The 18925-nt window shown below is 38.1% G+C and overlaps 1 protein-coding gene across 1 annotated transcript in view; it reads right to left on the minus strand.

The window, feature by feature from the left end:
* LOC129654238 (complement factor H-like) overlaps window positions 1-18925 on the minus strand; it is a 65914-nt gene that overhangs the window by 16891 nt on the left and 30098 nt on the right. The window contains 1 exon segment of the mRNA XM_055583755.1: window positions 8493-8675. Within this exon segment, the coding sequence (XP_055439730.1) occupies window positions 8493-8675 (183 nt within the window).

Raw genomic sequence — 18925 nt, forward strand, 5'->3', positions numbered from 1 at the left:
AAGATAGAAACATAATCCTTACTAGGAAGTCATATCTCCAGACACATACTGCGATTTCCTAACACTAAAATAAAGAAGAGTATAGTGGAGACTGGATTAGGAAATCACACACATAGTTCTACAAATTACTCCATTAGAAAATGAACTCTATATTTTAAAGAAGGTTTAGATTCATAGCAAATGTGAGCAGAAAATACAGAGCTCCCAAACTCCCAACCCCCCGGCCCCTAACACACACGCGCGCGCACACACACACACACACACAAACACACACACACACACACACACACACACATGGATTGAGATTTGTTTTAAGGATCTTGCTCATGTGATTGTGAAGACTGGTAGGTCTGAAACCTGCAGGGTAGGTGGCAGCCTGGAAAATTCAGGAAATTTGTGTGTTGCAGTTTTTACTTTGGAAGCCTTGAGAGGCAGAGTCCCATTTTTCTGGAAGGAGCTCAGTGTTTTCTCTTAAAATTTTCAACAGAATGGATGAAGTACACCCATGTTATGAAAGGTAATTTACTTTATTCAAAGTCTGTGATTAAATGTTAATCATATCTTTAAGATGTCTTCAGAGAAACAGCCAAACTGGTTTGACCAAGCTACTGAGTACTATAACCCGGCCAAGTTGATACAAAATTAACCACCATACAAAATATTCAAGTTGAACTTGGATATTTAGATCAGGAGATTGCCAACCCAATTATGAAAGAGTCATCTAATTTCTTCTCGCTGCTTCATAAAACACATGAGATGAGTTGTAAATGGAAGAATGAATCATCAGTCATTAAGAAGTCATTAAAAAGGAGATAATTTGAAATTTCTCAGGGGAACTAGTCATAAAGACCTGCATAACAATGCAGGAGACTTAAAAGATGGGCGTTTGATTCCTGGGTTGAGAAAATCCCCTGGGGAAGGAAATCACAACCCACTCTAGTATTGTTGCTTAGAGAACCCCATGGGCAGCGGACCCGGTCAGGCTACAGTCCCTGGGGTCGCAGAGAGTCGGACACGACTGAAGAGACTTAGCATGGCACAGCACAAGACAGAAATAGAGATGCTGTTATCCAGGGATGATCTGTGTTTTATCCACATGGCTGAGAACTTATAGGTATTAAAGCACAAGAGACTGACAAGGTTTTTGAGAACCTTGTACTAGCAGAAATGTATTCAGCAGGGAATGAAAGGGACAGGCATCATTCACATAAAGGAGGAATGCCTCCAAAGATAGAGCTCTGATAACAGGGATTCTTTCAGCTGAGAAAGTAGGCTTACTTCTCTGGTGGGTTGAAAAGTTGGGGCTGTCCCCCATGGGCTTTTTTATTTTTTTCCATAGAAAAGTGTTCTCTCAATTGGAATCTAATGAGATTTCTCCTCATGGGTTTTGAGTTTAGGATTTGAGACTCATTTTTCTTTCTCCATTTTTGAATGGTAATGTCTATTCTAAGTATGTATTAACATTTTTAATACATTAACATTGAAAACACATTCCTTGTTTTCTGGTTCATAGGGTCACACATGAACAGGAACTTTACCCAAGGATGGACAAGAAACTGTGTCTCACCCATAACTTATTTGGAGGACATTTAATAAAATTTGGGCTTTAGAGTTGATGCTGAAAAGGGTGAAACCTTGGGAGATGCTGGGATTGGGTGAATATATTTGACACTTGGGAAACACAGGAAGCTGAGAGGCTGCAATGTGCACTGTTATGTGTCAAACAGTGTCCTCAAGAGTTTTTAGAATCCTTACAGCCAAGACCTAAAAGTCTTACTTTATTTGGAATTAGGTATCTAACAGATGTAATTAAGTTAAGATGCGATTGTTTTGGTAGGCTTCAGTGAAATATGACTGATGTCTTTTAAGAAGAAGAAAATACAAGTAAAGACAAAGACACTCAGAGAAAATATTCTGTGACCAGAGAAGCAGCAGTTAGACTAATGCAGCTTCAAGCCAAAAACCAGTGAGGACTAATGGCCACTCCCAGAAGCTACAAAGAAGCAAAGAGTATTCTACTCATTCTCAGAGAGAACATGGAATAAAGAAGAACAAATTGTAGCAAAGGAAGCAAGTGCTATTGTTAGTGTTCCAGGGTCCCCAAACCCATGTATAAGTGTTGCATGCCAAAGACCTCATCTAATCCTAATCACCACCCAAAGGTTCTACCTCAATTCTATCACTTTAGAAAGTTTGATTTCAAAATGCAGATTCTGGAGGACTCACTCCATCTTCTTTCCAAAGTTAATAGCTCTTCAAGAAAGAGTTAACTGCAATTCTCTTTATGTGTATTGATATATTTACTGTGCTGTCCTGTGTTAATTTGGGCCATGAATCGGTTAGATTTGTACTTAATGAAGATTTCAAATGTATATTTGAAGATTATATATTTGAATATTTCAAATGATGATATACTAATATCGGAAACTGAGGAATAAGTCTCAATAATTTTACCTCTAGTAGTGAACCATATGACTAACAGAGTTGGCTGATAAGAACAAAGGTCTATCCACCCACCAGCTGAATGACACTTAGATTATTCCCAGGTTGTGGCTGTTCTTTTCAGAAAAGGCAAAACTACAGTCACAGAAGCCAAATTAATGGTTCTCAGGGGTTAGGGTTTGATGAAGAGGATTGTCTGCAGAAGATTCTTCGGGGATATTGAACAGATGGTGCTAGTGGTACAGAACGTGCCAGCCATTGCAGGAGATGTAAGAGCATAGGTTTGATCTCTGGGTGGGGAAGATCACCCGGAGGAGGAAATGGCAGCCCACTGCAGCCTTCTTGCCTGGAGAGTCCCATCAACCCAGGAGCGTGGCAGCCTACAGTCCATAGGGTCGCACAGAGGCAGACAGGGCTGAATGCACAGAAGCCTATATTTTGTCTAGACGACTCTTATGCAACTGTATACATTGGTCAAAATTTCTTGAACTGTGTGCTTAAAGAGTGTGAGCTTATTGTATGTAATTACCTGAGTAAAATCAGATTTTATTTTTCAGATGTAAAAATACATTTCTTTGTTTTATTACTCCCATTTAACTTAAAAAATTATGTAACTCTAAAAGGAATCTATTTTTAATAGAATAACTGCAAATACCAAATATCAAAATTTTCAAATGACCAAGGCATTTTTCTGTCAACCTGTGTACTACACTTTTTATACAAATTTGATATCAACCCCTTGGACATTGTATTGTGAGTTTTGTTTTTAATTTCGTGTTTGTGAATTCCTCCATTAAAAATAATTACTTTTAAGAGTGATTCTGAAACCACTTTATTTTATTCAATATATTTTCATAGTTAATAAAAGATCTTAGACTTAATTATCCTTGATGGATTTAAAAGATTGACTTCTCATACGGCATTAGTGTAAACCTAAATTTCCTTCTTGATATTAGACTTGGGCTGTATAATTTATCATTTGCATCTTAGTATGTGGATAAGGCCACTTCTCTCAAAGAACTGACTGTGTTTAGGATCTGTTCATAATTCTTTAATTTTAAAAAATAGAAGTTTGACATATACAGACTACTATATATAAAATAGATGACTAATAATGACCTACCATATAAGACAGGAAACTCTACTCCATACTCTGTTACAGCCTATATGGGAAAAGAACCTAAAAAAAAAAAAAGTGTATATCTTTCACTTTGCAATGCATCTGATACTACACATTATAAATCAACTATGCTCCAATAAAATTTGTTTTTAAAATAAAAAAATAAGTCTGAGACTTGTTCACGATTCTCATATTTACATGTAATGATCCATGCACAGCACATAGTCATCTCATTTTTAGCTTAGAAAATCATAACCTTTCACTGAAACTGAAAAAATATTTTGTGTTCTTACTGTCCAGGTTACTTCCTTAGACTCACTCTTCATTCACTAAGTAACTATAAAAAAGAATGAATTTTTGCCATCTTATACAACATGATTGGACTTGGAAGGTATTATTCTTTGTGAAATTTGTCATACAGAGAAATACAAGAACCATATGATATCACTTATATGTGGAATTAGAAAAAAATTATTTGAAAGAGACACGTGTACCCCAGTGTTCATCGCAGCACTGTTTACAATAGCCAGGACATGGAAGCAATCTAGATGCCCATCAGCAGTTGAATGGGTTAGAAAGCTGTGGTACATATAGCCAATGGAGTATTACTTGGCCATTAAAAGGAATACATTTGAATGAGTTCCTAATGAGGTGGGTGAAACTGGAGCCGATTATACAGAGTGAAGTAAGCCAGAAAGAAAAACACCAATACAGTATACTAATGCATATATATGGAATTTAGAAAGATAGTAACGATAACCCTGTATGTGAGACAACAAAAGAAACACAGATGGATAGAACAGTCTTTTGGACTCTGTGAGAGAGGGAGAGGGTGGGATGATTTGGGAGAATGGCGCTGAAACATGTATAATATCATATATGAAACAAATCACCAGTCTAGTTTCAATGCAGGATACAGGATGCTTGGGGCTGGTGCACTTGGATGACCTAGAGGGATGGTACAGGGAGGGAGGTGTGAAGGGGGTTCAGGATGGGGAACACAGGTACACCCGTGGTGAATTCATGTTGATGTATGGCAAAACCAATACAATGTTGTAAAGTAATTAGCCTCCAATTAAAATAAATACATTTATATTTTTTAAAACTTTAAAAAATGAATGAATATAACACAACAGCAACAGAGTCACAGATACAGATAATGAGCAATGGTTGCCAGTGGGGAGAAGGAAGCAGGGAGGAACAATAGGCATATTTGATTAAGAGGTATTATGTATAAAATAAAGAATCTCCAAGGACATACCATGCAACACAGGAAGCATAACCAATATTTTACAATAACTCTAAATACAGTATAATATATAAAAAATTGTGGATCTCTGTGTTATACACCTGAAACTTGTAAATCAACTATATGTCAACTACAAATTATTTAAAACCAAATTATTCTAAAGATTTGCTAAAACTTTTTAGGTGAAAGTTGATTATGAACAGAGTCTGTAAATTAACACTCATTTTTACACAGAATGACAATAAATGCAGAAAAACGATAGAACTGATCTTTAAAAATCACCATTTTCTAGACAACAGTGAAATAACTGTTTGCAGCCTTGGTCATAAATAGATTCTACAACCAAGTTGAAAAATTTGGAGAAATAATATCTACAAAAATGTTACTATTTACAGCAAAGCTATTTCATTAAAGGGTGAGAAAAACAGCTGTTACCAGCAATTCAGATTTACATCAATTAGCACCAAAGGTGATGGCCATGCTTCTTAGACTAAGACTGTCAACTGATGTAGTACAAAGTAATAAGAGAATACCTTAAATATTGTAGCTTGATTATTTAAATCTATTTTAATAATAAAATTTTTATGATATTTAGAAATTTAAATGTTTATAGTTAACTGATTTAAGCTTAATATGCTGTTTAAAGTGTATGAACATAAAAATCACCTTTCAGACTGGTGGTAAATGTTTCTAAAATGCTTTGTACCAGCAAAATGAGGAAAATGTTACTAGACCTGTGATCTCTAAAGCTCCCGTTGTGTCACTTTGGATATTTTTTTTAGAAAATATTTTAAGGTTCAATGTTGATATACACTGAAGACAGAAAAATTCAAGAATTCATGTAAGTAAAAAGAAGTGAAACACCTTTTACATCTATTACCTGGAATATTGAGTATGCCAAAGCCTTTGAGTGTGTGGATCACAATAAACTGTGGAAAATTCTGAAAGAGATGGGAATACCAGACCACCTGATCTGCCTCTTGAGAAATTTGTATGCAGGTCAGGAAGCAACAGTTAGAACTGGACATGGAACAACAGACTGGTTCCAAATAGGAAAAGGAGTTCATCACGGCTATATATTGTCACCCTGTTTATTTAACTTAAATGCAGAGTACATCATGAGAAACGCTGGACTGGAAGAAACACAAGCTGGAATCAAGACTGCCGGGAGAAATATCAATCAGCTCAGATATGCAGATGACACTACCCTTATGGCAGAAAGTGAAGAGGAACTAAAAAGCCTCTTGATGAAAGTGAAAGTGGAGAGTGAAAAAGTTGGCTTAAAGCTCAACATTCAGAAAATGAAGATCATGGCACCCGGTCCCATCACTTCATGGGAAATAGATGGGGAAACAGTGTCAGACTTTATTTATCTGGGCTCCAAAATCACTGCAGATGGTGACTGCAGCCATGAAATTAAGAGACGCTTACTCCTTGGAAGGAAAGTTATGACCAACCTAGATAGCATATTCAAAAGCAGAGACACTACTTTGCCAACAAACGTTCATGTAGTCAAGGCTATGGTTTTTCCTGTGGTCATGTATGGATGTGAGAGTTGGACTGTGAAGAAGGATGAGCACCGAAGACTTGATGCTTTTGAACTGTGGTGTTGGAAAAGACTGTTGCAAGTCCCTTGGACTGCAAGGAGATCCAAGCAGTGCATTCTGAAGGAGATCAGCCCTGGGATTTCTTTGGAAGAAAGGATGCTGAAGCTGAAACTCCAGTACTTTGGCCACCTCATGCGAAGAGTTGACTCATTGGAAGAGACTCTGATGATGGGAGGGACTGGGGGCAAGAGGAGAAGGGGACGACAGAGGATGAGATGACTGGATGACATCACTGACTCGATAGACTTGAGTCTCAGTGAACTCCAGGAGTTGGTGATAGACAGGGAGGCCTGGTGTGCTGCGTTTCATGGGATCACAAAGAATCGGACATTACTGAGCTACTGATCTGATCTAACCTGTGAATTCAACTCTAGCTATACCAAATAGTTTCTTACATTTCTTGCCAATATTTTTCTATAAAAATTTATTCAGTGTTTAAACCAGAGTGTCTTTATCTCTGTGTGTGTGTATTTAATGTTCAAATTTTTTTAATCACTTATATGTCATGTTATAGTAGTTATGCAATATGATTCTCATTGTTCTTTATTTGAATTATGTGTACTTTGATAACCATCTTGTAAAATATTATGAGTTCCAACCAGTCCAGCCCAAAGGAAATCAGTCCCAAATGTTCATTGGGAGGACTGATGCTGAAGCTGAAACTCCAATATATTGGCCACCTGATGTGAAGAGCTGACTCCTTTGAAACGACCCTGATGCAAGGAAAGATTGAAGAAGGGAGGAGAAGGGGACAACAGAGGATGAAATGATTGGATGGTATCACTGACTCAATGGACATGAGTTTGAATAAGCTCTGGGAGTTGCTGATGGACAGGGAGGCCTGGAGTGCTGCAGTGCATGGGGTCGCAAAGAGTCGGACACGACTGTATGACAGAACTGAATTGAAAATATTATGTATTCCATCATTTTTGGTGTATTCATCTATTGATAGATGAGCAAAAGTAAGATAAACTACTTATATTTAATTGCTGAAATAAGTATGACATAGTTTGCTTTTATATGTTTGATAAGTGATATTATCAGTGTTTTGAGTGTTTTCCATTTCTTTCCACACTTTTTTCCCATGTCTTCTAAAACAGAGTTTCAGAAACCCTCAGAAGTAATGGAGAAAGCTTTAAGAAGTTTAGGAAACTAATGGATGGAAGGAGGCATGGAAGCGATTAAATCTAATTTCTTGCTGTAAATGTTTCATGAACAGGACACATAACATTTTGATTTGCCAAGTTTAATGAGGTACTTTTAAGAAGTGATTCATTGGACCCATCTCTCAATTACATTGTCCCCATAATATTTAACACAAATCTGATTTATGATTCAAGATGAGTTAAAAAATACTTGATAAAAGAAACAGAATTGAATTAATAAGGAAAAATCCAAATACATGTACATATTTCAGTTTTACAACTGCATTTAGTCAATGTTTCATCCACATCGAGGATACACCACCTTTCCTTCCCGACAAGTTGTTCAAAATGTATGTTTTGGTGTCAGTTGACGATAACCATATAGACACATAAATTCAATATTATCCTCTGTTTTAGAGTAAAGTTTTTTCTCGTGTTTCCATCTTAACTGTATGTGAAGTTTTCTCATTGTTTCTTTTGAAATTAGACATGCCTCTAAAATTAAAGAAAATAAGCATGAACCTTTGAGTAATATGCAAATACTTTCAATAGAATTTCAGGGTTTCAAGAACTTTGGTCCAAAAATTCTTCCTCAAACCTTTTCCAAACTAATACACAGAAAATGTATAATGTAGGTTTCATCATATTTAAAAAATTAATGTTATAAGGATGAGATACTTTGTTTAGTGTAATCATTAAATGTTATAAGATTCATAATGTCAGTTATCATATGAAGAGCTTTCATAAAGGAGCCACTGTTGCTTGAACATGAAATTTTCTAACTTTATTTCTATATACAGAGATTAATCCTTGGTGTGCAAGCATTAACTGATTGTTATTTAATCCATAAAAACTCTAATATAAACAGTTAAACATTATGCTGTGTACAAGGTTTATCCCAGGATCCAAGAGAAGTTTAAAGCATTTACCTAAGCATTTTGGTGGTTGTGACCACTCTCCATTCTGACATACTACGTTTCTGTTTCCCCGAAGTTCATAGTAGGCCTGACACTGGTACTCAACAATCGATCCTGGAGGATATTCTGATTGCAGGAGTGAGGTAATGTCTCCGTTGTCTATTGGTGGAGGAGGCCCACATTTTCCTTGAGAGTCTAAAAAATAATGGTGTTTGCTTTATTCAAAAACAACTCTTACAGTTTTAAACAAATAAAATAAAAATGCAGTCAAATATGTCATACCAAAACTTGAGATTTCTGATGACAGAAATGATTTATTGAAGGAATTTTAATCACTTAATCAGAAATGCACATTTTAAGACCTATTTTACCACCATGGAAGCACATATAGTACTTTAACCAATATGTCTGCTTTGCAGTGTCCTGATGTTCAAACATGTTTTCTTTCAGAGTATATGCAGGGAAGATGGATCGCTAAGATAAAAATAAATTACCCTTTTATACAACATGTTGCAGTGTCTGTGAAAGGAAACTTTGGCTTCCATTTCTGGACAAGATGAGGTAAAAATATTTGTGCTTATAGCATCTGCTAAGTATTCCTTCTGCCAAATAAAGGTCCTGAGCATATTATGAAAACCAACACAGGAGACTGTGAAACAAGTAGTAGGTCAATCTGCTTAGGGACCTTGGGATTCAAAGAGTTACACTGAAGAGAGTCCTTGGGGTCTTCATTTTGCCTTCTATGTACCCTGAATGTGCCACTGAGACAGCAACCCAGAAATAATACAGGTTCAGAAAGAAAAAAAGTCTCATGAAGCAGCTGATCTCTTTAAGAAAAGGCCCAGGCTTTTGGACTCTGTGGGAGAGGGAGAGGGTGGGATGATTGGGGAGAATGGCATTGAAATACGTATAATGTCATATATGGAACAAGTTGCCAGTCCAGGTTCGATGCATGATACTGGATGCTTGTGGCTGGTGCACTGGGAAGACCCAGAGGGATGGTATGGGGAGGGAGGAGAGAGGAGGGTTCAGGATGGGGAACACATGTATACCTGTGGTGGATTCATTCGATATTTGGCAAAACCAATACCATATTGTAAAGTTTAAAAATAAAATAAAATTTAAAAAAAAAAAGAAAAGAAAAGTCCCAGAAAAGAGTAGCCTAGAAAGATACAGTTTTCACAATACTGAGTTAGTCTAGAAATACTACACTAAGTGTGTACACTAAGTTCTTGTGTGCACCAGGACCCAGAGACCCCACAGAGACTAAGCCAGAATTGTGTCTGAGTGTCTCCTGCAGAAGTATGGGTGGGCAGTGCACTGCTACAGGGGCAGGGGCTCTGGGTGCAGTAGACCTGGGTATTGCATAAGCCCTCTTGGAGAAGGCTACAATTAACCCCACAACAGAGCCACCAGAACCTACACAGGACTGCAGAAACAGTTTTTTAGAGGGCACAAACAAAACCTTATGCACAAAAGAACCCAGGAGAAAGAAACAGTGACCCCACAAGAGACTGACTCAGACTTGCTCATCAGTGTCCAGGAGTCTTCAGCAGAAGCAGGGGTTAGCAGTGGCCTGCTGCAGATTTGGGGACATTCAGTGCTGCAGTGCGTGAATAAGACCTTTTGAAGGAGGTCACCAGTATCTTCCTTATCTCCACCATTGTTTGGCCACAGGTCAAAAAGCAGGGAGAGAACACGACCCCACCCATCAACAGAAAATTGAACTAAAGATTTACTGATCATGGCCCCTTCCATCAGACCAAGACCCAGTTTCACCATGAGTCAGTCTCTTTCATTACGAAGCTTACATAAGCCTGTTATCTTCATCCATCAAAGGGCAGGCAGAATGAAAACCACAATCACGGAAATCTAACCAATCTGATCACATGGACAACAGCCTTGTAGAACTCCATGAAATTCTGAGACATGCCGTATAGGGCCTTCAAATTGGATGGGTCATGGCAGAGGATTCTGACAAAATGTGGGCCACTAGAGAAGGGAATGCCAAACCACTTCATTATTCTTCCCTTGGGAACCCCATGAACAGTATAAAAAGGCAAAAAGATATGACACTGAAAGATGAACTCCTCAGGTGGGGAAGTGCCCAATATGCAGATCAGTGGAGAAATAATTCCAGAAAGAAAGAAGAGATGAAGAAAAAGCAAAAACAACATCCAATTGTGGATGTGACTAGTGATGGAAGTAAAGTCTGATGCTGTTAAGAGCACTATTGCATAGGGACCTGAAATATTAGGTCCATGAATTAAGGCAAACTGGAAGTGGTCAAACAGGAGATGGCAAGAGTGAACATCGGCATTTTAAAAATCAGCAAACTAAAACGGACTTGAATGGGTGAATTTGATTCAGGTGACCAGTATATCTACTACTCTGAGCAAGAATCCCTAAGAAGAATTGGAATAGCCATGATAGTCAACAAAACAGTCTGAAATGCAGTGCTTGCATGCAATCTCAATTATGACATAATGATTGCTGCTCATTTCCAAGCCAAACCATTGACAAGCACAGTAATCCAGGTCTATGCCCTGGACAGTAATGCTAAAGAAGCTGAAGTGGAATGGTTTTCTGAAGATGTACAAGGACTTCTAGAACTAACAAGCAAAAAGATGTCCTTTTCACTATATTGGACTAGAATGCAAAAGTGCGAGGTCGAGATACCTGGACTAACAGGCAAGTTTGGTGTTAAGAGTACAAAATGAAGCAAGGCAAAGAGTAACAGAGTTTTGCTAAGAGAACACACTGGTCATAGCAAACATCCTCTTCCAATAACACAAGTGAAATCTCTACACATGGACATCACCAAATGTCCATGGAAAACTTTACACATGGCAATACCAAAGTCAGACTGATGATATTCTTTGCAGCCAAAGGTAGAGAAGCTCTATACAGTCAACAAAAACAAGAATGGGACCTGACTGTGGCTCAGATCATGAACTCCTTGTTGCCAAATTCATACTTAAATTGAAGAAAGATGTGAAAACCACTAGACATTCAGGCATGACCTAATTCAAATCCCTTACAATTAGAGTGGAAGAGACAAATAGATTCAAGGGATTTGATAAGACAGAATGCCTGAAGAACTATGGACAGTGGTTCCTGACTTTGTACAAGGGGAAGGGATCTAAATCACCCCCAATAAAAAGAAACGTAAAAAAGGCAAAATGGTTGCCTCAAGGGAAAGACTGGAGATCTCTTCAAGAAATTTAGAGATACCAAGGACATTTCATGCAACAGTGGGCACTAAAAAAGACAAAAATGGTATGGACCTAACAGAAGTAAAGGTATTAAGAAGAGGTGGCAAGAATACACAGAAGAACTATACAAAAAAGATCTTCATGACCCAGATAACCACAAAGGTGTGATCACTCACCTACAGCCAGACATCCTAAAATACAAAGTCAAGTAGGCCTTAGGAAGCATCACTGTGAACAAAGCTAGTGGAGGTGATGGTATTCCAGTTGAGCTATTTCAAATCCTAAAGATGATGCCCTTTAAGTGCTGCACTCAATATGCCAGCAAATTCATCAGGGAGCAAAGCCCTGCAAAATGTCAATTTTCATTCCAATCCCAAAGAAAGGCAATCCCAAAGAATATTCCAACTACCGTAAAATTGCATTCATCTCACATGATAGTAAAGTAATGCTCAAACTTCTCCACGCTAGGCTTCAACAGCACATGATCCATGAAATTCCTGAAGTTCAAACTGGATTCAGAGAAGGCAGAGAAACCAGAGATCCAATTGCCAGCATCCATTGGATCATCAAAAAAGCAAGAGAGTTCCACAAAAAAATCCACTTCTGTTTTATTGACTACACCAAAACCTTTGACTGTGTCGATCACAACAAACTGTGGAAATTAAATAGATGGTAACACCTGACCTGCCTCTTGAGAAATCTGTATGCAGGTCAAGAAGCCACAGTTAGAATCAGACATGGAAGAAAAACTGGTTCCAAATCAGGAAAGGAGCACATCAAGTCTGTATACTGTCACTTGCTTACTTAACTTATATGCAGAGTACATCAAGCAAAATTCCAAGCCGGATGAACCACAAGCTGGAATCAATAATGTCAGGAGAAATATCAACAACCTCAAATATGCAAATGGCACCACCCTTATGGCAGAAAGTGAAGAAGAACTAAAGAATCCCCTAATGAAATAGAAAGAGAAGAGTGGAAAAGTTAGCTTAAAAATCAACATTCAGAGAACTAAGGTCATGGCATCTGGCCCCATCACTTCACAGTAAACAGATGGTGAAACAATGGAAACTGTGAGAGACTTTATTTTGGGGGCTCCAAAACCACTGCAGATGGTGACTGCAGCCATGAAATTAAAAGACACTTGCTCCATAGAAAACAGTTATAACCTACCTAGACAGCATATTGAAAAGCAGCGACATTACTTTGACAACAAAATTCCACCTAGCGAAAGCTATGATTTTTTCAGTCATCATGTATGCATGTGAGGGTTGGAATATAAAGAAAGCTTAGCACCGAAAAATAGATGCTTTTGAACTGTGGTTTTGGAGAAGACTCTTGAGAGTCCCTTGGAAAGCAAGGAGATCAAACCAGTCAATCCTAAAGGAAATCAGTCCTGAATATTTATTGTAAGGACTGATGATGAAGCTGAAGCTCCAATACTTTGGCCAGCAGATGAAAAGAACTGACTTTTTGGAGAAAACTCTGATGCTGGGAAAGATTGAAGGGGGAAGGATAAGGGGATAACAGAGGATGAGATGGTAGGATGGCATCACTGACTGGATAGATGTGAGGTTAGTTAAGCTCTGGGAGTTGGTGATGGATGGGAAATCCTGGTGTGCTTCAGTCCATGGAGGTGCAACGAGTCAGACATGACTGAGCGACTGAACTGGACTGATTTAGTCTAGACACACGATGGCAGAAACCTCAGACCAATTCTTTCCATGCCTTGATCTACAGGGTCCAAGTCAGCAGCTCACATTTTCAACCACATAATGAGCAAACTCTTGAGAGTCCCTTGGACTGCAAGGAGGTCCAAAGAGTCCATCCTAAAGGAGATCAGTCCTGGGTGTTCATTGGAAGGATTGATGTTGAAGCTGAAACTCCAATACTTTGGCCACCTCATGCGAAGAGTTGACTCATTGGGAAAGGCCCTGATGCTGGGAGGGACTAGGGGCAGGAAGAGAAGGGGATGACAGAGAATGAGATGGCTGGATGGCATCACCGACTCGATGGACATGAGTTTCAGTGAACTCCCTGAATTGGTGATGGACAGGGAGGCCTGACGTGCTGCAATTCATGGGGCTGCAAAGAGTGGGACATGACTGAGCGACTGAACTGAACTGAACTGAATGAGGAAACAAGAAACCTCTGCCCTCTCTCCTGGTGTTAGAGGAGGCCAGGTGGGAACCTTGGACTTGCACCCTACATGGCAGTAAGGGAGGCCTGATTAATGAAGGAGTCCAATAACATCCTTAGTCTCAAGATATAAAAGCTCAAGTGTCTGAATACAGTTGAAAATCCTTTATCAGACCAAAGACCGGGTAAACCTCAAAAGAGAAAAAGCAATCAACAGAAGACAACACTGAGATGACACAGATATTGAAATCATTGGATGATGGTTTTTAAAAATCTAGTCTGATTGGTAGAAATAGAGAATAGATTATTAGAAAACCACATGGATTGACAATATATTGCAGATGGCAGAATGATCAATAAGTTTGACCTGAAAATAAACTGAAAGGTAATGGACATAACTTCAAGGACCTGTGGGAAGATACCAAAGAAGGTTGAACGTGAAGTTGAAAATAAAGAATAAAAGATCAAAAAAAATAATGGCTGAGGTCCCTGTGCGATCATTTTCTGATGGTCTAAATGGAAAGGAAATCCAAAAGAATGGGGATATGTGTATATGTGTAGCCAATTCATTTTGATGTACAGTGAAACTAACACTATATTGTATAGGAAATACACTCCAAAAAAAATTTTTTTTAAATAATGGATGATAATTTTTCCAATAGGGCATATGACTTAGTGACTCACCAAAAACAACAACTACATGCTAAAACTGCTCAGTGAATTCCAAATGGGATGGAGCCAAAAAACTTAATGTCAAGATACATCATAATCAGTTCCTGTTGTGTTGTTCAGTCGCTCAATTGTTTCTGACTCTTTGAAACCCTATGGATTGTAGAAAGCCCGGCTCCCCAGTCCTTCATTAACTCACAGAAATTGCTCAAAGTCATGTCCATTCTGTCGATCATACCATCCAACCACCTCATCCCCTGATGTCCCTTTTCCTCCTGTGCTTAATCTTTTCCAATATCAGGTTCTTTTCCAATGAGTCAGCTCTTCTCATCAGGTGGCCAAAATACTGGAGCTTCAGCTTCAGCATCAGTCCTTCCAATGAAAATTTAAGACTTACTTCTTTTAGGATTGACTGGCTTGATCTCCTTGCAGTCTAAGGGACTCTCCAGAGTCTTCTCCAGCACCACAGTTCAAAAACTCAATTCTTTGGTACTCAGTCTTCTTTGTGCTCAAACATTCACATCCATACATTACTGCTTGAAAAACCATAACTTTGACAATATGAACCTTTGTTGGTAAAGTGATGTCTCTGCTTCTTACCATGCTGCCGACGTTTTCATAGCTTTACTTTCAAGGAGTCTTTTAATTTCATGGCTGCAGTCAGCATCCACAGTGATTGTGAAGCTGAAAAGAAGGAAGTCTGTCACTGTTTCCATTTTCCCCCATTTTTGACATACACTGATGGAGCCTGATACCATGATCTTCGTTTTTTGAATGTGGTTTTAAGCTAGCTTTTTCAATCTCCTCCTTCACCATTTTCAAGAGGCTCTTTAGTTCCTCTTTGCTTTCTGACATTAGTGTGATGTCATCTGTGTATCTGAGGTTATTGGTATTTTTCCTGGCAATCTTGATTCCAGCTTGTGCTTTTTCCAGCCTGGTATTTTGTGTGATGTTCAAGTAGCAGGGTGACAATATAGCCTTGACATACTCCTTTCCCAATTTGAATCAGTTTGTTGTTCCATTCCAGTTCTAACTGTTGCTTCTTGACCTGCATACAGGTTTCTCAGGAGGCAGGTTAGGTGGTCAAGTATTCCCATCTCTGTAAGAATTTTCCACAGTTTGTTATGATCCACACAGTCAAAGACTTTAGTCAATGAAGCAGAGAGTTTCTTCAATTCCTTTGCTTTTTCTATGATCCAACGGATGTTGTCAATTTAATTTCTAGTTTCGCCATCTTTCTAAATTTAGCTTGTACGTCTCAAATTTCTCAGTTCACATGTTGTTGAAATTCAGCTTGAAGGATTTTGAGTATTACCTTGCTAGCATGTGAAATGAGCCCAGTTGTGTTGTGGTAGTATGAACATTCTTTGGCATTGCCCTTCTAGAGACTGGGATAAAAATTCACCTTTGCCAGTCCTATAGCCACTGCTGAGTTTTCCAAATTTGCTGGCATATTAAGTGTAGTACTTTCACAGCATCATCTTTTAGCATTTGAACTAGCTCAGCTGGAATTCCATCACCTCCACTAGCTTTGTTTATAGTGATGCCCACTTGATTTCACTCCAGGATTTCTGGCTCCAGGTGACTTGTGGTTATCTGGGTCATTAAGTCCTTTTCTGTACAGTTCTTCTGTATATTCTTGCCACCGCTTCTTAATACCTTCTGCTTCTCTTAGGGGCATACTCTTTCTGCCCTTTACTGTGCCCATCACTACATGAAATGTTCCCTTGCTCTCTCTAATTTTCTTGAAGATATCTCTAGTCTTCCCCATTGTATTGCTTTCCTCTATTTTTTTGCATTGCTCACTTAATAAGGCTTTTTTATCTCTCCTTGCTCCTCTTTGGATTCTGCATTCAGATGGGTATATTTCCCTTTTTGTCCTTTGCGCTTTGCTTCTCTTCTTTTTTCATCTCTTTGTAAGTCCTTCTCAGAAAGCCATTTTGCATTGTTGCATTTCTGCTTCTTGGGGATGGTTTTGCTCACTGCCTCCTGTACAAAGTTACAAACCTCCATCCATAGTTCTTCAGGCACTCTCTCAGATCTAATCCCTTGAATATTTTTATCCTTTCTGCTATATAATCCTAAAAGACCAGAATGGCCTAATGGTTTTCGCTGCTTTCTTCAATTCAAGTCTGAATTTCACAATAATGACCTCATGATCTGAGCCACAGTCAGCTTCCAGTCTTGGATTTGCCAACTGTATAGGGCTTCCCTATCTTTGACTGCAAAGAATATAATCATTCTGATTTCGGTACTGAACATCTTATGATGTCCATGCGTAGAATTGTCTCTTGTGTTTCTGAAGAGGGTTTTTGCTATGACCCATGTCTTCTTTTGTCAAAACTTTTTTAGCCTTTCCCCTGCTTCACTTTGCACTCCAAGGCCAAACTTGCCTGTCATTCCAGGTTTCTTTTTATTCCTACCTTGCATTCCAGTTCCCCGTATGAAAAGCAGATTTTTTTGGTTTTGATGATTTGATCTAGAATGCAATATAAGTCTTCATAGAACCAGTCAACTTCATATATTTTGACATTAGTGGGTGGGCCATAGACTTGGATTACTGTGATTTTATGTGGCTTGCCTTGGAAATGAATGGAGATAATTTTGTTGTTTTTGAGAAAGCACCCAAGTACTGCATTTCAGACTCTTTTGTTGGCTGTGAGGGCTACTCCATTTCTCCTAAGGAATTCTTGCCCATATAATGGTTATCTGAATTAAATTTGCCATTCCTGTCCATTTCAATTCACTGATTCATAAGCCTTGATGTCATAATGAGTACTATATATATATATATATATATATGTCTAGAGCTTTGTAGTATAGTCTGAAGTCAGAGAGTGTCGTTCCTTCAGCTCCATTTTTCTTTCTCAAGTTTGCTTTGTCTATTATTGGCCTTTTGTGTTTCCATTCAAATTTTAAGTTTTTTTTTTTTTTTGCTAGAGTTGTGAAAAATTGCCATTGGTAATTACATATGGATTGCATTAAATCTGTTGATTGCTTTTGGTAGTACAGTCATTTTGACAATATTGATTTTTCTAATCTAAGATAGTGGTATATCCTTCTGTTTTTGTCTTCAATTACTTTCATTAGTGTACTACAGTTTTCAGATTACACATCTTCTGTCTCCTTAGGTTTATTCTTCAAAGAAGACATTTAGATGGGCATGACACCCATGAAAAGATGTTCATATCACTAATTATTAGAGAGATTCAAATAAAAACTACAGCATGATATCCCTTAACATGAGTCAAAAGAGCTATGCTGGCGAATATGTGGAGAAGGTAACCCTCCTACACTATTAGTTGATACAGCCACTATGGAGACAAGTATTTACACTCCTCTGAAAACTAAAAATAGAGCTACCATATGACCCTGCAATCTTGCCCCAGGCATGGATCTGATGAAAAACTTGGTCTAAGAGGAAACACGCACCCTAATGTTCATTGCAGCCCTGTTTGCAATAGTCATGATATGAAATCAACTTTATGTACATCAACAGAGAAATGGATGAAGAAGATGTGGTACAAATATACAATGGAATATTACTCATCCACTAAAAGGATGAAATAATGCCATTTGCAAAAATATGGATGGACCTAGAGAGGGTTATACTGAGTGAAGTTAGACAGAGAAGGAGAAAAATTGTAAGACATCCCCTATATATGGAATCTTAAAAGAAATTTTGCAAATAAACTTATTTGTGGAACAGAAACAGACTCACAGACTTAGAGAAGGAATCTATGGTTGCCATGGGGAATGATGGGAGAAGAGACAGGGAATTTGGGTGGACATGAACACACTGCTATTTTTTAAATGGATGACAAATAAGGACCTACTGTATAGCACAGGGAACTCTGTGGAATGTAATGTGGCAGATTTGATAGGAAGGGAGTTTGAGTGAGAATGGTCACATGCATATATTTGGCTGAGTCCCTTCGCTGTTTACCTGAAGTTAGCACAACAGTGTTAATTGGCTATATGCCAATACTGATTAAAAAGTTAAACAAGATACATCATGTTCAAATTCCTGAAACTTACAGAAAAGAATCTCATAAACAGCTTTATAGATATGCAATACTTATTTGGGATAAATATTATGCAATACGTATTTGGAAAAAAGGATTCAAGCATCGGTGGCAATCTCATCGATGAGCATAGAGCCAGAAAGAAGTGAGAACATTTTTCCAAAGCTGGATGAAAATAATTGTCAACTCCAAATTCTATATTGTAAATTATCCTTTTGAATTGAGAGAAAGAAAGAATTTCCCGAACAAAGTAAAACTGAGAAAATTTGTCTCCAGCAGAACTATACTTAAGAACTTTTCAAAAGAAAGCAAAACAGAAAAGGAATTGAGATTTTAGAATGGAGTGTTTTTTTTGTTTTTGTTTTTGTTTTTAAGAAAGGGTAAATATAATAAGAGT

The sequence above is a fragment of the Bubalus kerabau genome, chromosome 5 (assembly GCF_029407905.1).
Source record: "Bubalus kerabau isolate K-KA32 ecotype Philippines breed swamp buffalo chromosome 5, PCC_UOA_SB_1v2, whole genome shotgun sequence".
NCBI classification, from domain to species: domain Eukaryota; kingdom Metazoa; phylum Chordata; class Mammalia; order Artiodactyla; family Bovidae; genus Bubalus; species Bubalus kerabau.